The sequence below is a fragment of the Mustelus asterias genome, chromosome 4 (genome assembly GCF_964213995.1).
Source record: "Mustelus asterias chromosome 4, sMusAst1.hap1.1, whole genome shotgun sequence".
Classification (NCBI taxonomy): domain Eukaryota; kingdom Metazoa; phylum Chordata; class Chondrichthyes; order Carcharhiniformes; family Triakidae; genus Mustelus; species Mustelus asterias.
In genome coordinates, this window is record NC_135804.1 from 63,707,955 (window position 1) to 63,731,565 (window position 23,611).

Here is a 23,611-nt window from a genome sequence, read left to right on the forward strand (position 1 = left end):
CACCTCACACTTCTCTGTAATAAACTCCATCTGCCGCTTGTCTGCTCATTTTGCTAGCCTATATCCTGTTGCAGGTGATACATTCATCTTGTTTTGCCACTCCGCCAAGTTCAGTATCATTGGCATTTTGAAATATTTCTCAGTATTCAATGTCATTTCTTTAAAGCAAAAAAACAACGATCCGTGCAATTACATTTTGGGAATCACCCTCTACAACTCGCTGCTTTCTGTCCTTAAGTCATTTTTTATCAAATTGGGCACTGATTCCATGAGACTCTATTTTGTTATCCAGCCTTTTTTATGTGGCACCTTTTTCTTAAAATCCACAGACAAGACTCACGACACTCCCTTCGACAACCTTCTCTGAAACTCCATCAAAACATTCCATTGGTCAGATAATTTGCCTTTTTCAAAACCATGCTGTCTCTCCTTATTTAACTCAAACCTCTTCAAATGTCCAATTGTGGACCCGTTCATTCCTCCCAACCCTCCCATTATGGATTTCAAAACCTTACCCACCGCTGATGTTAAACTGGTGGCCTCTCATTGCATCCTTTTCACATTTTCCACTCTCCAATCCTTTGGCACTTTCCCCATATCCATTTTTAGATCGAAAGATTAAGGTAAGCACATGTGCCATCTCCACCCACACTTCCTTTAGCAACCTGGGTACAAGGCATCCAGACCAGCTGATTTATTTACTCTTAAGCATAGCCAATCTTTCCAGTTCTTCCTTTCACACTATCCTTTTCACACTTCCTTTTCATACTATCCACTGCCTGAAGTATCTCTCCTCCTGCTGGTAAGATTCCTCTTCCTTAATAACATCAATGTAAAGAACTCATCAAGTATTCTAGCTTTGTCATACACTTCTAAGCATACACCACCTACTTTACCCCCACAGGACACAGCCAGCGATTACTATTTACATGCTGGCAGACTTTTTGGTTCCTTTTTATGCTGACATTCTCATGCTCTTCACATCCTCTTTCAACCTATTACATTTGACCTGGTTCTCACTTAAAGAATTCACCTGACATACATTATACACCCTCCTCTTTTTCATTGTAATCTCCATTTCCCTCATTATCCAAGGAGCCTGTTTTGCTCTCTAGCCTTTCACCCTTGTTGAAATGTACTCAGCCTGTACAAATCACCCACTGCTCCATTACTGTCAGTCTCTGATTCCATTTTACCCTGGCTACATCCCTTCTCATCTCATCAAAGTTAGCCTTCTTTCTAATTTAAGGTTCTTATTAGATTATTCCTTGCTCTCCTCAATTACTAATCTAAATCTTATGATACAATGATCACTCTTACCCAAATGCTCCCCCTAAGACACTTGGTCCACCTCATTTTCCAGCACCAGTGCCTCCTTTCTAGTTGGGCTGAGATCAAGAAAGTTCTCCTGAACACATCAGAAATTCCTCCCACTTCTATTCCTTTACTCCACCGTTATCTCAATATTCAGATGATTTAAGTCTCCAGTGTGGCCGGATGGCCAACGGCCTGAACCATAGGCCCAACAGGCAATTGGACACAGTAAATTAAACTGTTGCAACAGACAGCTCCTACAGCAAGGATCATTGGGAACAGGTCAAGGTCAAAAACAATACAGATCAGGAAGAAGCAGTACACACCCCAGGAGCGGCGATCGGAAGGACTTGATCCTGACCATAGTTGCGTATTCCCTGGTTTCGGCTAGACTCTTTGGCGCCTCAGGTTCCCGTCACAACCTTATTTGGAAGTGGGCTACATGGAACATGCTCAGAACTTTTGGTCTTTAAGTCGAAACATAGAAAAATGCTTGCTGCACAACGCAGCAATCAAAAACAAAATTTGAACTTGGAATCAATTAGCGAGCTACGTTTGAGCTCCAATGAGTTGGTCTTACAAATCTTCCAAAGTGGTCTCTGCTCCAAATTGGGGAATTAAACCTGACATCTAGCATCCTCCAAATGAGGGATTTGCAACCTCAATGGGTGTCATGACCTCCACCCGATAATCCCAATGGCTGAAAACTTCCAGGAGGATGTAGAGCAGGCACCTGGAGGCCACTAGCGGGGAAGACTTGGCACAACCCGCAGTGAAGAAGACTACAGACAAGACTCAGTGGCAACTTGGAGAAAGGCGGAAGAGGGTGTATGAGAATCACCTTCGAAGACGAGGACCCTGAGACAGCAGAGGCTCAGAGAATTGGATCCACGACTTAGTCAAGTTCATCAGCATGGGTAGTATTAGAATCTTAGGCAAATTGGGTTAAGATAATTTTGGAATAGTAACTGTTAATGTTTATTGAACTTGTTAACAAAATTGGTTGAACCACGAACCGAGTCTTGTCCTTTTGTTCATCTTATAAATAAGAGCATCGGGGTAAAGTGTTTGAGACATACAAACTGACCGAAGTGCTGTCCATGTTCAACAGACAACACCAGCATCACACTCTAAGCTTCTTGTGCATCTCTGTAATTTCCTTGCAGATTTGTTCCAAACTCAGTCGAGAGATGTTCTCTTTTTTGCTTCTCAAGTCTAACCATATGGAGTTGGTCCTTGCTCCCTCAGGGACATCCCCTCTTGCAACGTTTTCCTTCCATCAATAATGTCATCCCACCTCCCTTTCTTCTTTCTATTTGTTCTGAACACTTTACACCTTGTATATTAAATACTGAGTCCTCACCATTTTATCCCATGTTTGTTATTGTCACATCATATTCCACACTATTTACATATAGTTCACCAACCTTTATGTACATGCATTGTGATCCTATCTTTGCATTTCTCATCGTCTTTTTGTCTGCTCCTATCTAATATTTATTTTTATTAATGACCTGGATGAGGGCGTGGAAGGATGGGTTAGTAAATTTGCAGATGACACTAAAGTCGGTGGAGTTGTAGACAGTGCGGAGGGAAGTGGCAGGTAACAGAGGGACATAGATAAGCTGCAGAGGTGGGCTGAGAGGTGGCAAATGGAGTTTAATGCGGAAAAGTGTGAGGTGATTCACTTTGGAAAGAGTAACAGGAATACAGAGTACTGGGCTAATGGTAAGATACATGGCAGTGTGGATGAACAGAGGGATCTGGGTGTCCATGTGCATAGATCCCTGAAAGCTGGCACCCAGGTTGATAGGGTTGTTAAGAAGGTGTACGGTGTGTTAGCTTTAATTGGTAGAGGGATTGACTGTACAAAACTCTGGTGCGGCCGCACTTGGAGTGTTGCGTACGGTTCTGGTTGCCGTATTATAGGAAAGATGTAGAAGTGTTGGAAAGGGTGCAGAGGAGATTTACTAGGATGTTGCCTGGTGTGGTGGGAAGATCGTATGGGCTGAGGGACTTGAGGTTGTTTTCGTTAGAGAGAAGAAGGTTAAGAGGTGACTTAATAGAGGCATACAAGATGATCAGAGGATTAGATAGGGTGGATAGTGAGAGCCTTTTTCCTCGGATGGTGATGGCTGACACGAGGGGACATAGCTTTAAATTGAGGGGTGAGAGATATAGGACAGATGTCAGAGGTAGGTTCTTTACTCAGAGAGTAGTAAGGGCGTGGAATGCCCTGCCTGCAGCAGTAGTGGACTCATCAACATTAAGAGCATTCAAATGGTTATTGGATAAACATATGGATGATATTGGAATAGTATAGATTAGAGGGGCTTTAGATTGGTTCCACTGGTCGGCGCAACATCGAGGGCCGAAGGGCCTGTACTGCCCTGTAATGTTCTATGTTCTAGGTAATATGGCAATACGTCCTTCTCTAGTGCGACCTAATACTCTCATTTTATACATCTTATTCCTCTTTTCTGCTTCTATATAACATAAGAACATAAGAAATAGGAGCAGGAGTAGGCCATCTAGCCCCTCGAGCCTGCCCCGCCATTCAATCAGATCATGGCTGATCTGAAGTGGGTCAGTTCCACTTACCCGCCTGATCCCTATAACCCCTAATTCCCTTACCGATCAGGAATCCATCTATCCGTGATTTAAACATATTCAACAAGGTAGCCTCCACCACTTCAGTGGGCAGAGAATTCCAGAGATTCACCACCCTCTGAGAGAAGAAGTTCCTCCTCAACTCTGTCCTAAACTGACCCCTCCTTTATTTTGAGGCTGTGCCCTCTAGTTCTAGTTTCCTTTCTAAGTGGAAAGAATTTCTCCACCTCTACCCTATCCAGCCCCTTCATTATCTTATAGGTCTCTATAAGATCCCCCCTCAGCCTTCTAAATTCCAACGAATACAAACCCAATCTGCTCAGTCTCTCCTCATAATCAACACCCCTCATCTCTGGTATCAACCTGGTGAACCTTCTCTGCACTCCCTCCAAGGCCAATATATCCTTCCGCAAATAAGGGGACCAATATTGCACACAGTATTCCAACTGCGGCCTCATCAATGCCCTGTACAGATGCAGCAAGACATCTCTGCTTTTATATTCTATCCGCCTTGCGATATAGGCCAACATCCCATTTGCCTTCTTGATCACCTGTTGCACCTGCAGACTGGGTTTTTGCGTCTCATGCACAAGGACCCCCAGGTCCCTCTGCACAGCAGCATGTTGTAATTTCTTTCCATTTAGATAATAATCCAATTTGCTATTATTTCTTCCAAAGTGAATAACCTCGCATTTGTCAACGTTATACTAATTCTGCCAGATCCTCGCCCACTCACTCAGCCTGTCCAAATCTCTCTGTAGGCCTTCTACGCCTTCCACACGATTCACTTTTCCACTTATCTTTGTGTCGTCTGCAAACTTTGTTACCCTACACTCAGTCCCCTCAAGATAGTCTATATAAATGGTAAATAGTTGAGGCTCCAGTACCGATCCCTGCGGCACACCACTAGTTACCATCTGCCAACCTGAAAAGCACCCATTTATTCCGACTCTCTGCGTCCTGTCGGATAGCCAATCCCCAATCCACGCTAACACCCTACCCCCAACTCCGTGTGACCCAATCTTCTTCAGCAACCTTTTGTGAGGCACCTTATCAAACGCCTTTTGGAAATCCAAAAACACCGCATCCACCGCATATGCTCGTGCCCACTGGCCTGCCAATCAACTTTAAACCCTCTCCAACCGCACTAGTGAACCTCCCTGTGAGGACATTGGTCCCAATCCTATTAAGGTGCAACTGTCCCTTTTGAATAGGTGCCTTCGGTCTCAGAACTGGTCCTAATGCCCCAAAAGTCTTCCCTCCTGCATCATGCTCCAAGCTCTACATTGATCCCCCCCCTCTTTTATTTTTTCTACTCTGGCTAGCAAGTGGCACTGGAAGTAATCCAAAGATTACTAACCTCAAGGTCCTACATTTTAACTTCCTTCTTAGCTACTGAAAATCTCACCACATGACCCCAATATCTATGTCAACACATGCAACTCCTGGTTCACTCCCTTCCCCCTTCTCATAATAACCTGCACCCTCTCCATGATGTCCTTTATCTTGGCACCACAGATGCAATACACTGAGGGATTTTCAATGATGGTTACAAAATGTCTCCCAATTATGTAATCTCCAGAACTGCTGCTTCCTCCTGTACAGTCCCTTACCTAATGGTATCATGATTTGACTGCACTCCCTTAGGGTATCATCACTCCCAGCAATCTCTATTACCGAGTTCCTGTTTGCGAGTGCCACACATCACAGACTATTTGTCTCTTCCGGATGGCCACCACCTCTCCTGTGATGTGACGACAGCCCAGGAAACTCATGCTCACTGATGCTCTGCAGTGAGCCGACCTGCCCCTCGAGTTTGAAAATCCTGCGTTAAGCTGGAGATACTTCTTGCACATGGTCACCCAAGACACATCTCTACACAATGAGAAAAACATGCATTCTTTCCCAGGTAAAACCAAGGCATCACAGGAGTTATGTCAGGATACAAGCTCCCTGCTACTTAATTTTGCATCAACTCTTGAAGACTCCTAGTGCAGCAAAATTGACAAATAAACGGACTCAATACAAACTTTCCTGAACAGAATATACAGGAAAAAAGATATGCTCAAAAGCGTGAGGAAGCTCTCATTTAGAAGTGGATGTTCTGCCTCATTCAATATTTGAATACAAATAAATCTGATTCAATATTTCTGATAAATGGAAAATACGAGCAGCAATGCCCACATCTGGAAGCATTAAATCCAGATTAATAAGCTTCATATAGGTCTCCATCACCCAAGATGGAAAATCCCAAATCTTATTTCCAATTAATGGTTGAGGCAGTAGACAAGGGTTGAGGGGACAACAAAGTGACCATGCCTGCTGGAAAAGTTCTTGTGTGTGTCCACAGTGGAGCCTAATGGTGGTTCTCCCATCATTGATTAGACAATATCCACAACCTAAATTTACTAAAGAATCTGTGGCAGATTGAGTACGTTTGTGAAACAGCTCTAAGCACCAGTAAACCTCAAGCGAGGACTGGAATAAAAACGGAAAGTCAGCAGGAATATAATTCCATTAGCTCATATAGGTAAGTTCAGCCTGTTAATGGATTCAGCAAATAAATCAACCATCACCCAGACAGGGTTTTCAGAACCAAAAGTTGTACAGTACAGAAAAGGATCTTCGGCCCGTCACATCTGCACCAACTACCACTAAAGTCACATTAATCCCATTTTTCAGCACTTGTCCCATATCCTTGAATGATATATTTCAAGTGCTCATCCAAATACTTTTTAAAGGTTGTAAGGTTTCCAGCCTCCACTACTCTCCCAGGAAGTGCATTCCAGGTTCTCACCACCGAGTGGAAAAAAATTCTCAAATCCCCTCTGCATTTCCTGCCCTTATCCTATAACTATGCCTTCTCATGCTTGACCCATCACCCAAGGGGAAGAACTGCTCCCTGCTCAACCTGTCCATACCCCTCATAATCTTATACACCTCAATCATGTCACCCCTCAGCTTTCTTTGCTCTAAAGAAAACTAACCAAGTCTATCCAGTCTCTCCTTAGTGTCATCTGCAAACTTGCTTATCATTCTCCCCATCTATGCCACTTATTTAAATAACAAACAATAGGGGACCCAGCACTGTGGTACGCCACTGGCCTCCAGTCAATCAGCCTTCTGCCACTACCCTTTGTGTCCTATTATTAAGCCAATTTCAGATCCATCTCACTAGGTTTCCCTGAACTCCACGTGTTTCAACCTTCACATTCAGACTCCCATATGGGACCTTGTCAAAGGCTTTGCTAAAATCCATATAACCTACGTCGAATGAACTTCTCATTCACTTTTTCAAAAAATCTATAAAATTTTATTTTTCTCCATATAAGAAACTTGAACCATACTGTGGTTGCTATCACTAAAATGCACCCTCTCTGCCACATCGAACACTTGTCTGGCTTCATTTCCCAGATCCTGCATTGATCTATCCCTTGTTCGGCCGTCTACATATTGACACAAAAAACTCCCTTGAATATATTTCAAGAAATCCACCCCTGTAAACCTTTATACTATGATTATCCCAAATTATGTTGGGGAAGTTGAAATCTCATTGTATAAAATTATCCAATTATTATTCTTACCTGTGAATTATCTAAATATCTGCTCAGTTTCCTGCTGACTCTTTGGTAGCCCATAATGCGCTCCCAGCAATGTGATTACCCTTTTTTTATTTGTAAATTCTACTCAAAGTCTTCATTTGAAGACCCTTCTAAGATATCATCTCTCCTTATGCAGAAATATTTACTCCTTAATAGTGCAACAACATTTTTTAAGATCCTATACCCTGGAATTGTGAGTTGCCAGTCCTGCTCTTCCCTTAATTATGTCTGTGTGATGGCAACAATATCACAGTTCCATGTGTCAACCCACACCTTTAATTCATTAGTCTTACCTACTACACTCTTAGCATTAAAGACCATCCAGCCTTGCTGGATACTCAACGTAGCTGAACTCAGACTTGCTTCCTTTACTATAGCAGTGTCTCTATTTTACTAATGCATTGCATCCCCTTCCCCACCAAATGAGTTGAAACTCCTCCCTATAGCAGGTGCAAACCTACCCACAAGGATGTTGGCCCCAATCCATGTGTCAATCCACACCCTTAACTCATCAGTCTTACCTATTACATCCCTAGTATTAAGACCATCCAGCTTTGCCTTACTCTCTTAACATAGCTGAACTCACTGACTTGCCTCCTTTACTATAGCACAGTGTGTCTCCCTCCCCTTTCAAACGAGTTGAAACTTCTCCCAACACCACCTACCCACAAGGATGTTGGCCCTAATGTAGTTCAGGTGCATACCATCCTGTTTGTACATGTCCCACCTTCCCTAGAAACGATCATCCAGAGATTGATATGTTCCTGATATAACGTGCTATGATCCTAGGCACCTTATGTGAACCAAAATGCCTGTTATCTGATCCCAGCTTACAGAATAGCCCTCGTCAGCCTTGAGACTAGAGTGGGCTAGAAAAGGGGTGGGGGAAGCAGCCAGGGTTGCCTCTTATTGCTATTCAATGAGATTATGGTGACACCAAACTTATCAAATTGGTTTTGATGATTTAACATGATTAAACATGTTTCCTCAAATGCAGGAGAGGCTGACAAACATTCAGCATTCTTAGGTTTTCCCTCACATTATACCCTCCCAGGAGTATCGGTTTGTGCCAACATATGGCTGACAAGTCACGTGTCTTTTCAGCAATTCTGCTGATCAAAGATCTGTTTAGTAAGAAACTGATTTGCAGCTTGGAAGCAGGACAAAGCAAACATGAGATTTATTAAAACAAGACTTTTATTCTGCTGTACTAAACTGGAAAAGCAACAGGGTTTGTATTTTCTTTTTAAAAATTGGTGCTATTCACACAGCAGTGTCTCAAAATCATTTGCAAAAACATTCTATGCATGCCCCAACCCTCCCTCCCACAAAACCTTTAAACATTTTAATGTACAAAACTATATTTACAAGAGAAAGTTCCAGTCCTTTCAAAAAGTGAAAGGAGCTTTGACTGAGTGAACACGATAGAGGTGTCAGTGTAATCACGCTCTGCTACAGGTACTTTCTGGCACAGTACAATGCCATTAGTATAAGTAAAAGTGAACGTGGTTTAGATTCCCGACCGAGGGCCGGGGAGGTTGGGGCTGTGTACGCACTCCTAAAATGCGTAACGAGTTCGGATATCTTCCAGCTTTTTGGACACCTCAGCTGGTGTTCTGTCAAGCTCCTCTGCCACACTTTTCTGTTTGATTGGGTCCATCGAGTTGAACTGTTCACACAAATCACCATCAATTACGTTCTAGGAGAGAATCAAACACACATTAGCTGTACAAACTAGCCCCTCTATTTTTATTTATTTCTTTAAGCTAAGGCCATGGACTTGGGAATAAAATAAAGACCACGCGCTGAAGTTTTGTTGCAAATCTCGAACTAATCAGCCAATCTGAGCCAGTAGCCCTACACTAGGGACACTTGGATCAGGAACAAGGTCAATCCTAAGCCAGACACCTCTTTACCCACCATTTCACACTCCTTTCTGGGGAATGTAAGGATCCAAGAGCAGCTGCGCAGTTCCATGGCTTTAGTACCTACATCTGTTTCACATTGTTCCAACTTAAAACTGTGCTACAAAAAAGCCTCTAGACACTTAGCCAGACATAAAACAGATCTTTTTACCCCTCCCCCCGAGCAAGAACTTCATTATAAAAAGTGCTTATGCTCACGTGGTCAATTAGCATTATCTGTATGATTGGGATGAGAAATGTGGGGGAGGGGAAGGAGAGAATCAGCCATGGGTATCTTTAACAGTAATCATCACAAACTATTTATAATGTAATTGTGTCAAAATACCTGCCACAATGCATCATTTCCATCCATGATTATGTCTAGCCACAAATCTGCATTTGAGAAGGATATGAGACTGAGGAGACTGGGTCTATACTCACTGGAATTTAGAAGAATGAGGGAGGGGGAACTTATAGAAACATAAAATTATGAAAGGAATAGATAAGATAGAAGCAGAGAAGTTGTTTCCACTGGCAGGTGAAACTACAACCGGGGACATAGCCTCAAAATAAGGGGGAGCAGATTTAGGACTGAGTTGAGGAGGAACTTCTTCACCCAAAGGGTTGTGAATCTTTGGAATTCCCTGCCCAGTGAAGCACTTGAGGCTACCTCATGGAATGTTTTTAAGGCAAAAATAGATAGATTTTTGAACAGTAAAGGAATTAAGGGTTATGGAAAGCAGGCAGGCAAGTGAGCCGAGTCCATGAAAAGATCAGCCATGATCTTATTGAATGGCAGAGCAGGCTCAAGGGGCCAGATGGCCTACCCCTGCTCCTAGTTCTTAGGTTCTTTCGCTCCCTGCAATTGGAAATCTCAGCACTTGCAGCAATTACATAATGCCCTATGGACAAAACATACACAAGGGAGTATGGCTCCTCGGAGTATTAATGTTTTCCTAAAGGTGAAATACTGACTTTTAAACCTTTGAAAATATATTTTGCACCTCATTCAAGTGTAATTTTCAGTTTTATAGCTCCATGAAATAATTTCATATTAACTGATCATTCATCATCAATATTGAATAGAAGGAAAGAATATGAGGAAACAAGGAGTTTTGCTGGTTTATTGTTAAGCACCACCCAAGCTGCGTGAACTCAAAAGTCACAGATTGGACAGTCTCAGATACGATCACCCAGTCCATACTGAGCAGATAAGGAAGCAGTATGAGGAGTGCTGCATTTGGCCACACCGCCCCAATGCACATTAGGATTGGGAAGGGAAGTCAGCTAGGACTCCCAGTGATCCCAACTGGAAAGTCTACATCAGGTGAGGACCAAGATCAAGCTCAGTGATGACAGTTGTATAGGTAAATAGCCTGCCAACTTAGTGGTTCCACAGGGCTTCTCTGTAACCAGCAGAAATCTAGAGAACAACAAAGTTCACTTGTAGACTATAATCACAAACTTATGATGTGCTTTCAGTGGTATTTTCAAGATACAGCTTGTGAGCCACATGACCTCAATTTAGCTTACAAACTGCTGACAACTAAGTTGTATGTCTCATGCGCTTCTATTTTCTGCTCATTGGTTTGTCCCATTTTGGTTTTCAATGGGTGTGCAAAGAGCTGTTTTTGGCAATCATTGATGGATAGATATCAAAATCAGGCCATCAAGTTATCAGCAATTTGAAATCTATGTAAATGAATAAGAACATGCATTTAGAGCTTTAGTTGTGGTCCCTTTGCTCCATAGTGCATATCCACACAACTTGACAAAAAAGCCTAGACATTGCCTTAGTTACAGATCTGAATCTGATGCTTTACAGATATGTAGCAGACATCTAATCAATTACCTTAATTTAGAACATCTAGAATCTTTATTGGTGAACATGGGTAGTTGGTGCAAAATGAAGCAGTTCAATTTTTAATGTGCAGTAATTCAATCCTTAAAGCAAATGCTGGCAGCGAGAGCAGCTGAAAGAGCACCTACCTTCACAGGGAAGTAATAACAGCGAAAACTAAGGTGGTCACGGCCACAGAGTGGAGGATGTTCGGATCTCATGTGCATCTCAAGGTGCTGGAAGAAATCGTGATCCTGTGAAAAAACAGATCAATTGTCAGAAACAAAAAGAATTAAACGTGTCTTATGGAGCACAAGATCTACACGAGCAAATGTCCTTCCTTAACATCAAGGTGGGGCTTACCCATCACATGGCTATTCAAAATGCACAGGAAACAAGAGTCAACTTGCCAAGTTCACCAGTCAGAGCACGAGATTGTGCTTAAGCCCAGTCGTTGGGAAGCCATTCTCAATGGATTTACTAACATGCTGAATTGGACCATTGCATTTATTTTAACCTGCTGTTTATTTGGGCTGCCAATGCAGAGTGGCAATCTTCAGAGCAAAAGTTCACTCAGTAAGTTAAACCACAAGATGCACTGAAATCAAACAACCTGGAAATCCAAAGTAGCTGAACAAACTAAATCAAAAAATTAGCTAACAGTGCAATTTATAAGTGGTTACATATGAAAACACCGAGCTTTCTTCAGTTGTTTTTTTAGTAACTAAGTTTCACATGCTCGAGTATGTGCCAGGTTTGAACTGAGTAAGCTGGTCTCATTCAGCACAGCAGCTGACCATGAACCATAGTCCACTGATCGTGAATTTTTTTGTGTGGGTTTGGGGACTAGGGGGAGAACCTGCCAACGTCATTGTTCCTGACGTCATTAAATAAAATCTGCTATTGGGTGATGCAATGCAAGGCCAGATAGGTTGATGCCATTTTGCATAGAACTATACTCCATCTTCAAGGAAGGAAAACAAAATTGAGATCCAGCACCAAACAGGCATCTCAACAACCTAACTCCAAAGGAAAGCTAACAATGATAAGAATATTTGACCCACCTCGTGTGACGTGAATGGGACCAGGATCCCGATGCCTCCAGACAGTGTTGTGTACACAAGTGATTCGGAACCACCAGGAATCAATGTGGTCTTCTGCAGCGAAAGGACTGATTCTCCCACATGATAATTGACAATGATCTCAGCCTGAACAAAGAACACACAATCACAATTATGCAAAGATTGTCTCCTCTTACTCAGGCCCTGATCTCACAAGTAACCTATCCTACACTGAGGCTAGCCTCTGATTCCACAAACTGGCAGCTTCTCGTTTTTTGTTGTTTTCAGAGGCACTGAATAATATAATGGGAAAGTTGTCTGACTGTCTTCAGGCAGCCTGGCAGAGAAACATAACCAAAAACCCAGACAGGAGGCTATCAAGGAGTGTCATGAAGAATATTGGTGGATCACACTGTGCGAACTTAAAAATGTTTAGCTGCTCAAATATAGATGCTGTCCTTCCACATTTGGGCCATGAGAATGTACGAACCTCTGGGTGAATCCAATGGTTCTATGCCTGTCACAGGTGACAGCAGGACTAACTTGAGGCAATGAATGAACATTATAAGAAAAACAGATTGATACAACTTTGAAGTGCGTTGCCTGAGGCAATTTGTCTTATTGAATCCAAAATAACACAAGTTTGATAATGCCAACATTATCAACCTATCACCTTAGATGGGGAGTTGCGACAAAAAGAAAACAAAATCACATCAGCCAAACACTGAAGGTCAGAGGCACAAGCCCAAGACCTGGCGCTGAGGGGCCAAACCATTTTTCCATAGCTGCATTGCATGCATCTTCCTTATGATAATTTATTACTACAGCAGTATACAGTATATGATTTTTGTAACACATCCCCATTCCACCTATTTTCAGCACACTTTCTGCAATGTGCATCTCCATTTAGAGGTCACCTGCCTAGCCTCTGGATGTGGACACCGTGTCATTCATCTCAGTTTTTCTTATTTTAAAAAGAGCTATTCAGAAGCAGGCCTATCTCAGCTTCTTTCTACAGTATGTAATGGAACCTATGATGGAGCAAGCTATCCTAGATCTGGTCCTGTGTAATGAGACGGGAATAATTAATGATCTTGCAGTTAGGGATCCTCTTGGGAGAAGTGATCACAGTATGGTTGAATTTAAAATAGAGATGGAGCGTGAGAAGGTAAAATCCAATACCAGTGTCTTGTGCTTAAACAAAGGAGACGACAAAGGGATGATGGAGGAGTTGGCTAAGGTCGACTGGAAGCAAAAACTTTATGGTGGGACAATTGAGGAACAGTGGAGGACTTTCAAAGTGATCTTTCACAGTGCTCAGCAAAAGCATATACCAGTGATAAGGAAGGACTGTAGAAAAAGAGATAATCAGCCATGGATATCTAAGGAAATAAAGGAGGGTATCAAATTGAAAGAAAATGCATACAAAGTGGCAAAGATTAGTGGGAAACTAGAGGATTGGGAAATCTTTAAAGGTCAGCAGAAAGCCACGAAAAAAGCTATGAAGAAAAGTAAGATGGATTATGAGAGTAAACTAACTTAGAATATAAAAAGATATAAAAAGTTTCTACAAATATATAAAACACAAAAGAGTGGCTAAAGTAAACATTGGTCCTTTAGAGGATGAGAAGGGAAATGTAATAACTGGAAATGAGAAAATGGCTGAGGCATTGAACAGGTTTTTTGTGTTGGTCTTCACAGTGGAAGACACAAATAACATGCCAAAAATTGATGACAGGAAGGCTATGGCAGGTGAGGACCTAGAAACTATCACGAAAGAGGTAGTGTTGGGCAAGCTAATGGGGCTAAAGGTAGACAAGTCTCCTGGTCCTGATGGAATGCATCCCAGGGTACTAAAAGAGATGGCGGGGAAAATAGCAAATGCACTAGTAGTAATTTACCAAAATTTGCTGGACTCGGGTGGTTCCTACAGATTGGAAAACAGCAAATGTGACACCACTGTTTAAAACAGGAGGTAGACAAAAGGCGGGTAACTATAGGCCGGTTAGCTTAACTTCTGTAGTAGGGGAAATGCTTGAATCTATCATCAAGGAAGAAATAGTGAGGCATCTAGATATAAATTATCCCATTGGTAAGACGCAGCATAAGGGCAGGCCATGTTTGACTAATTTGGTGGAATTCTTTGAGAACATTACATGAACAGTGGACAATGGGGAACCTGTGGATGTGGTATATCTGGATTTCCAAAAGGCATTTGACAAGGTGCCGCACCAAAGACTGCTGCATAAGATAAAGGTGCAGTGTTATGGGTAACGTATTAGCACGGATAGAGAATTGGTTAACTAACAGAAAGCAAAGACTGGGGGTAAATGGGTGTTTTTCTGGTTGGCAATCAGTGACCAGTGGTGTGCCTCAAGGATCAGTGTTGGGACCGCAATTGTTTACGATTTACATAGATGATTTGGAGTTGGGGACCAACACTTTTGTGTCAAAATTCGCAGATGACACTAAGATGAATGACAGAGCAAATTGTGCTGAGGACACAAAGTCTGCAAAGGGATATAGTCTAAGAGAGTGGGCGAGGATCTGGCAGATGGAGTACAATGTGTTGGTAAATGTGAGATCACCTATTTTGATAGCAATTTCAGCAAAATGGACTATTATTTAAATGGTAAAAAATTGCAGCATGCTGCTGTGCAGAGGAACCTGGGTGTCCTTGTGCAAGAATCACAAGGGGTTGGTTTGCAGGTGCAGCAAGTAATTAAGGCAGCAAATGAAATTTTGTCCTTCATTACCAGAGGGATGGAATTTAAAAACAGCAAGGTTATGTTGCAGTTGTATAACGTGCTGGTGGGCCACACCTGAAGTACTGTGTACAGTTTTGGTCTCCTTCTTGAGAAAGGATATACTGGCACAGGAGAGGGTGCAGAGATTCACTAGGTTGATTCTGGAGGGTTGGCTTATGAGGAGAGACTGAGTAGACTGGGGCTATACTCATTGGAATTCAGAAGAATGAGGGGAGATCTTCTAGAAACATATAAGATCATGAAGGGAATAGGTAAGATAGCAGGGAAGTTGTTTCCACGAGCAGGTGAAACTAGTACTAGGGGCCAAAGTCTCAAAATAAGGGGGAACAGATTTAGGACCGAGTTGGGGAGGAACTTCTTCACACAAAGGGTTGTGAATCTGTGGAATTCCCTGTCCAGTGAAGCAGTTGAAGCTACCTCATTGAATGTTTTTAAGGCAAGGATAGATAAATTTTTGATCAGTAAAAGAATTAAGGGTTACGGTGAGCAAGCGGATAAGTGGAGCTGAGACCACGAAAAGATCAGCCATGCTCTTATTGAATGGCGGAGCAGGCTCGAGGGGCCGGATGGCCTACTCCTGCTCCTAGTTCTTATGTTCTTAACATGCAGTGTAGCAAAGAATGTGTTAAAATAAACTTTGGCCCTTTCATCCATCTGTTGTGGGAAACAATGTTCCATTACGCTGTGGCTCACGTCTCATTTCTACATGGTGCAGAGTGGCCCAATTGAAGGGTACTCCACCTCAGAATTATGGCTGAATAACTGTCACTGTAAATATGAATCCATACAGATTCTTACTCCTAATCAAAAGCCATAAGGAGGCAAGATGCCATGACCACATATATTTTACAATTTATTGCATGTGGTACAAGAACCCTGGCCAGTACAAAATGTGACTAAAAAGCAAATCCATTAATCATATTAGCATGGTAACAGAAATGGTAACTGGCTTCTCCCCCTGAATCTGCTCATCAAATCACCAGGTAGTGGTGGGAGGGGCTGCTTTTTGGGGAATGGAAGACTATTTCTTTCTGCTCAGATCTCACTAAAAGAGCTATTGAAGCTTATTCCCAGTTCCAACACCAGCCATCAAGTGCTCCCCACTCCCCAAACTATAGTCAGGATTCTCCCAAAAAACAAACCGAGTGCCCAACATGCAGGAAAACGGGAGAATTTCTCACCCTTTCTTTGGGCATACTTACCTAACAAATCTCTGACACTGTGCATCAGAGTGCCCAAGAGAGATTCACACTGGACTGTGGGGAGGCCAGAATCAGCACGTTGAGGGGAGATCGGCGCATGCACACTGCACCCCCCCCCCCCCCAACGTTATCCCCGAACCACCACCATGATCACTGGCCTCCCAACCTAGTGTTCACTAGCAGTCCCATGCCGATTTCTGGCATGGAGCTGACTATGCTGCAAAAAGGGTCTGAGACTCGCAATCAGTTGGATCCCGCTAAAGAACCCCCCCCCCTCAAACCGGGAGAATCCCTGGCCTACCTATATTACCAATGTTGTGCTGTAGGTCAACGCCAGAAACCATTTGTGCACATTAAAAGACACTGCCTTACCTTCTGGGAAGCTCCATTGAGCAGACCTCTGTCCCACAATGCTTTGTTCCCTGTGGGATCCTCGTCAACATCGTCACTTGTGTTTGGAGGCAATCTCACCTGCAACAGCCAAAGTTTATTTTTAATATATGATAGCCCGCTCTCAAAAAGACACATGACCAAGAATTCTGACTGTTTCATTGTTAATCTAAACAATCACAGCAAATAATCTGTCAGTTGCAACAAAACTGCAAACCAGTGGCAGAAGCAGATTTAAATATTAACAGTTCTGACTGTGTAAATAGGGGATCTGATCATTTATAACAGTCTGTGCCACTTAAAACATCTGGGTTTAAAATTAACAATTATCTATTAGCCATTTTCATTATCAAGTTGCAGGTTTCAGTGTCTTAAGCAGTGCAGTTATTTCAGGCAGAAATGGTGCTTATTCGCTATAAGTGTGTGTACCTGTTCCAGACCAAGCAGGAGGTTTTAGGTTGGGCAGCACAGCTGCCTCACAGTGCCAGGGACCCAGGTTCAATTCCTGCCTTGGGTGACTGTGTGGACTTTGCACATTCCCCGTCTGCTTGGGTTTCCTCCGGGTACTCTGGTTTCTTCCCACAGTCCAAAGATGAGACGGTTAGGTTGATTGGCCATGCTAAATTGTCCCTTAGTGTCCCAAGATGTGTACGTTAGGGGATTAGTGGGGTAATACGTGGGGTTATGGGAATAGGGCGTGGGCAAGATGCTCTGTCAGGAAGTCGGTGCAGACTCGATGTGCCAAATGGCCTCCTGCACTATAGGGATCCTATTCTACGAATCTCTCAATTCCTTCTGCTGCTGATAAAAGTTAAAAAAGCTGCGATGAAATTTGAAAAGATAAGTGGCAAGGTTTCGCTCCTGCTTAGATTGTCACTCACAAAGCAAATAGTGATAACATTCAGCAAGAGAACAAAGAACAGTACAGCACAGGAAACAGGCCCTTCGGCCCTCCAAGCCTGTGCCGCTCCTTGGTCCAACTAGACCAATCGTTATGATAATGTCAATTGGCTAGCTAATTGACATTATCTAAACACAGGTATCTCTTCCGGATACTAGTGTTGATTTTTTTAAAAAGCCATTGGCCCAGATCTACATATCTCCAATTTTGGCCTCTAATATATCAATTTTAATCGTTCCATCATTTGCAACCTTGCCTTCACCTGCTGAGGTCCTAAGCTCTGGAAATTCCCTCTTTTAGGACTCCAAGACCTACCTCTCTGCCCCTATGTCTCATGTGGCTAAGCATACAATTTTATTTGATAATGCTTTGAAACACAATGGGACCTTTCAATACATTAACACTGCCACATAACTACAGACTAGTCATTGTTATTAAACCTACCTTGCATGACCAGATTCTTTTTTAAAAAGGGGCAATGATAGATGATCATCAAAACAGGGAACTAAAATCTTCTCCATGACCCAATATTAAGGAAAAATCCAGATATAAATTACCCAAAACTACTTTCTATTAATCATCCTTCAACTGTTAAGTGATTAAATTGGGATAAACATTTTGTATATTATTGTTCACCTGCCATAATGTCTGTCCAAAGTTATAAAATAGTTGTCTGCTTTTGTTTTGAAGAGGCTAAAACCAGAAAGTATTTGTAACATTTGTTCTACCAGCTATCTCAAAACAGCAAATCGTGTTCCGAGTGAATGTGTTCACTATAAAGCATATACATATTTTGTAGATTTGGTCATTGTAATAACACTCAACAGAACAATTCCCATTTACTCACCCAATGATAATTCAAATGCATCTGGGATGCTGGAGGGGGGTGTAGAATAGATAGCTGTCCTGCACAAATCTCAAACAATTCCTTAACAATTGGAGTTTGCACATTCTCCTCGTGTCTGCGTGGGTTTGGGGTGCTCCGGTTTCCTCCCACAGTCCAAAGATGTGGGGGTTAGGTTGATTGGCCATGCTAAAATTGCCCCTTAGTGTCCTGAGATGTGTAGGTTAGAGGGATTAGCGGGCAAATGTGTGGGGATATGGGGGTAGGGCCTGGGTGGGATTGTGGTCGGTGCAGACTCGATGCGCCAGATGGCCTCTTTCTGCACTGTAGGGTTTCTATTTTAAAAAAACTCTGCAGGATTTCCTCCAGATGCTCCTGTTTCCTTCCACAGTCCAGAGATGTGCAGGTTAGGTTGAAAATGCTAAACTGCCCCTAAGTGTCAGGGGATTAGCAGGGTAAATATGTGGGGTTATGGGAAAAGGGCCCAGATGGGATTGTTGTCAGAAAAGTCTCAATGGGCCAAATGGCCTCTTTTTGCACTGTAGGGATTCAATGAACAGCCCCGGTTGAGGCTGTCCTCATGTGTGCGGAACTTGGCTATCCAAGGAACTTGACTATTTGATAGCCAAGTTCCGCACACGAGGACGGCCTCAACCGGGATCTTGGGTTCATGTCACACTATCTGTAACCCCCACAACTTGCCTGGGCTTGCAAAATCTCATTAAACTGTACTGGCTGGAGACAATACAAATCTCTTTAACCTGTGCTTGGCCCTCTCTCCACTCACATTGTCTGTGACTTGATTACCTGTAAAGACTCCATTCCAACCACTATTTTGTAAATTGAGTTTGTGTCTTTATATGCCCTGTTTGTGAACTGAAATCCCACTCACCTGACGAAGGAGCAGCGAACGCTCCGAAAGCCAGTGGCTTTTGCTACCAAATAAACCTGTTGGACTTTAACCTGTTGTTGTGAGACTTCTTACCAAGTAAATCTCGGCAAGGCTCATTATCTACACCCATTCCCTCAATAACCACCAGTTTTCATTTGCTGGGAAAGTCTTATGAAAGCTCTGATTACGGTAACACAGGACTAGTAACCTCAAGGCCCAGGTTAACGCTCAAGGGACATGGGTTCAAATCCACTGCAGCTGGTGGAATTTAAATTGAATAATTAATAAATCCAAATAAAAAAGCTAGTCTTAGTAATGAGGTGACCATGATACTACTGGCTTTCATAAATGTGCCAATAACAAACAATACCAAAAATGTAACAAAATTAACAGGCAGAAGTCACCAGCATTTCAAAAGTATTTCACCGGATGTCAGTCTCCCGGTAATAAGATTAGCAGGTTTTAGACAGAATAGGAAACACCTTAGTCAGGCAATTAAACCATCAAAGGGAGTCATACATGTGCTAATTTTTAGAAGCTATGGGGACAGACAGCAAGTACAGAGAGAACAAAGGGAAAATAGTATAATTGTCAAGACTCGGGTAAGCAGAGAGGCAGATTACATCCGACAGCCTGTAACTGTTCTAGCGAGTAGAAAAGATGCAAGTGCAGAATCCTTTGTAGAAGCAGTTAAAAACTATATCTTCGCTGAACCAAGAAAAGACGTTTCCCAGAGTAACTCCTCAATCGTGTACAACGTGGTAACTATAAGTTGGTCTTTACTTATAGATCTATTGAAATGGATGTTGTGTGGGAAGAGGGAAGTCCTGAAAGTTCAGATCCCTTAAAATATATTTTGGATTGAAAAAAAGGGGTTAATTTCTACATAAACTGGGTGGGTGTGTAGTAGTTCCTATACATAACTGTCTTAGATCATTGTAGTCCTGGTCATGTATATATGTCTTTTCTTTATTGTAATAAATAGTCTTTAATTACTGGTTACTTTCTCACTGGGTCTTCCACGTGACTCCTCGCACCATCCCTGTAAGCAAAACTATACAGCACCACAAACCGGTGTTGCGAGTTGGGACACCCTCACACCAAACATCAACCAGGTTTGACACAGCTGTCACAAAAATCCTACCTGATTTACTCATTACTTTCAGGGAAGGAAATTCGCTGTCCTTATTCAGTCTGACCTAGATGCAACTCCAGACCCACAGCAACATGGTTGATTCTTAACTGAATGAAGCATTCAGGATCAACCGTGGGACTAGAAACAACTAAGGGTCATCCTACCCACTTGACCCTCAAACGTCATGCTTATGAATGTATCGGGCTGTCTGTCAAAATTAGGAGAGCTGTCAAACAACACAGTCACACTCACCAAATTATACCATACAGTCAACATCTCAGACTCCTTCATTAGGGATGGGCCTTGCCAGCAACGTTCACATCCCAATAATGAATATTTTTTAAAAAAATGGTGTGCAACTACTTCATTCCATTGCTGCGGTTCTATCTTCAGTCAGGGAAATCAAATGCCACCACCATCAGGGTGCACCCAGACTACACTGTGCTCCAAAACATTAAGCATGTATTCAGCTGGCTGCAAAAGTTTGCAGGGATAGGCAAAGTCCAGTACACCACCTACCACACTAATGTTGCCAAATTTATCAGCACCAGCCATGGTTTCATAGTCCAACAGACAAGCTGTGGTGATCCAGCGGGGCAACGTGTCATCAGCGAAGATAATCAGCTGGTTCTCATTTCGTTTGTAGCGAATCCAGAAGAAGCTTTCCTGGACATCTGAGACAATGACTCTGTGTCCTATGGTGTGGATCGCCACTATGAAGTTTGGAATGTGCTGAAGAAAGTAAAACACAGTAAGTTACAGCAGATATTCATTTTGTAAGATCCTTAATGTAATCCCAATGTAATATCCTAGCGTTCTGCCACCACCCCTCTTTCCCCTATACACCAATCCTGTAGGTTGCACTGCATTGGCATAAAACCACACCTTGCAAAAATGCATTTGAAGGGCTTTTGATTCCTTTGTCTCTACTCCTCTTCCCCCCATCACTTTTTCAACACACCAATGGAGCAACTGAGGGGTTTTGAGCATTCGATCAGCATCCCTTCCCAAAGTACCAAAAAAATTGGAAGCATCAAAAACATACAAGGAGAATCCATTCAGAAACATTACAGGAGAGGTTTAAGTTCTGATAGTACCTGGAAACTGAAATGCTGGTGCCAAGCATCCCAGGGAGATCTGAGTACACAAAAGCAACAAACTGTTCCCACATAGAGCAGCCCTTCTGATATCCAAGTCACCTACATTCAAGGCTCTGGTTTATAATTTTGTAATCTGAATATACAGATGTTTACTGTTTTATTCCACTGGAAGTGTTTTTTAAATTAATTAATGGGAGGGGGGCATCACCAGCTAAGCCAGTATTTATTGCCCATCCCTAAGCGCCCTTGAGAGTCCATGTACTGGAGGAATACCCAGAGTGCTGTTAGGTAGACAATGGCTGGGGCAAACATGTGCCACAATTTTCCAGGTTAGATCAATATCTTTTAAAATACAGACTGCTATCTTTTAATGTTGCAGTATAGACATCTTATTAAATCTCGAGAGCTCGGGTCTCCATTTATAGTTCAGCTTGGTGAAGAATTGTTGCACTCGAGTTGGGTGCTCAGGAACTAAAAGCAATCACCTCGCATATGTTGAAATCAACAACATATCCCATTCTGCAGACAGAGTTAACTATGGTGCAAGTGGAGAAGACTTTTACTCTGAAGATCAAGGTTCACAATTGTGAATGTCCCCCTCCCAAATTCCTTATTCAGTGCTGCCGTGTCTCAAGCTCAATCTAGTGTTATGCTAGTAAAGGGCAACAGGTATTAAGTAACAGTGTCCACAGCATCAATCCCTGAGACAGACCATTCAATCTGAGTTAGTGCTTTCCGAAATAAAGCCAGAAAATGCTGGATAAACTCAGTAGGACCGGCAGAATCTGTGGGGAGAGAAAGTTACTGTTGAGTCCATCTGATTCTTCTACAGTATGGGTCCTAGGTGAAGGGTACAAAAACCACACCTTTCACAAAAGCTGCTGCCAACTCACACTGATCTATATATTTAGCCTTATAAGAACATGTCGGCAGAGATGGTTGCAAGAGGAAATGCCAGTAATTCCAACTCAAGTGTAAGCTTCCAATACTTGCAACATGCCCCACATTGTACGCTGTAAAAAAGGCTGGATGCATTGAAGGCTAGCTGTACTTCATGATTTGCAAGTGCCTGTGGTGTCTGCAAGCATTTTGCATATTTTACCACACAAGTTTTTCAGTCTCTCAGAAAATGTGCCTTTTGGGAATGTCCATTTATAGGGGCTTCACTGTGTTTTTTAAAGCCACACGTCTGTTTTGTTGCTTTCTTTTTCTTCCACTCTTGCACTGTTCTTATGCAGTAACGACAGATTGTCCAAGGTCTCCTTCAATACTGTCCAAGTATTATATGGAGTCAATTACCTTTCCTATGATTCAGTGTTTTATCTGTGCCCTGTCCCTCCCATCACCATTGCAAGAATGGTACTTAGTGCTTTTGCACCAACTGGATCATCGATTGTCACCATCAGTTCCAAGCATAATCACAAAAACCCACTACCGTCAGAAAATAATAACAGCTCTACCTTATTTTCACATTTCCTCAGTAGTTTCTTCTTCCCCAGGTCGTAGATACGCAGAAGTTTTCCCAATCCAACCAGAATACGGCCCTGGAAGGGGGCAATGGCTGTTGGAACATCTTCAATGGATGTCTGTTGGGATGGGGCGTAAGAAAGAAATCAGAGATGAAGACACAAACAGAACAATCTCATTTATAGTAACTTAATGAATTACTCAATTTGCTTAAATGCCAAATTCAGATGTTTGTCTTGGGCTGGGCCATGCACTGTAATTAAGATTTACATAGCCAAGGATATTCTAGGTTTGATGTCAGTGCTGAACTACAATAATTAATTAGTGAACTTTGGTATCCTGTATTTGAGCCACAGGCCCACCTCATCAGTGTAGCTCTGTCTTAGATATTCTGTCAACACAGCTGAGCTCGTCACTCCTGTGAGTTTTATTGGTTAGGGCTGTGGCTATACTGTCCAATTTCTAACTTTATATCACCTAAGGATGTGGTCTGAACCAGCTAATCACATCTTTCATCTGTAGCCCCAGGTCCACTGCTCCAATCTTTCCACAGGCATGTTGTGAAAATATCCAGTACAAGA

The 23,611-nt window shown here is 42.5% G+C and overlaps 1 protein-coding gene across 1 annotated transcript in view; it reads right to left on the bottom strand.

Moving 5' to 3' along the window:
• Nucleotides 1-8,692: 8,692 nt before the first annotated feature.
• Nucleotides 8,693-23,611, bottom strand: part of sf3b3 (splicing factor 3b, subunit 3) — a 56,546-nt gene continuing 41,627 nt past the window's right edge. The window contains exons 22-27 of the mRNA XM_078211142.1: nucleotides 23,024-23,149; nucleotides 20,983-21,195; nucleotides 16,674-16,772; nucleotides 12,335-12,478; nucleotides 11,420-11,524; nucleotides 8,693-9,225 (exon numbers count right to left, since the gene is read on the bottom strand). Coding sequence (XP_078067268.1) covers nucleotides 9,085-9,225; nucleotides 11,420-11,524; nucleotides 12,335-12,478; nucleotides 16,674-16,772; nucleotides 20,983-21,195; nucleotides 23,024-23,149 — 828 coding nt within the window. The 3' untranslated portion in view covers nucleotides 8,693-9,084. The remainder of the gene's footprint in view (nucleotides 9,226-11,419; nucleotides 11,525-12,334; nucleotides 12,479-16,673; nucleotides 16,773-20,982; nucleotides 21,196-23,023; nucleotides 23,150-23,611) is intronic.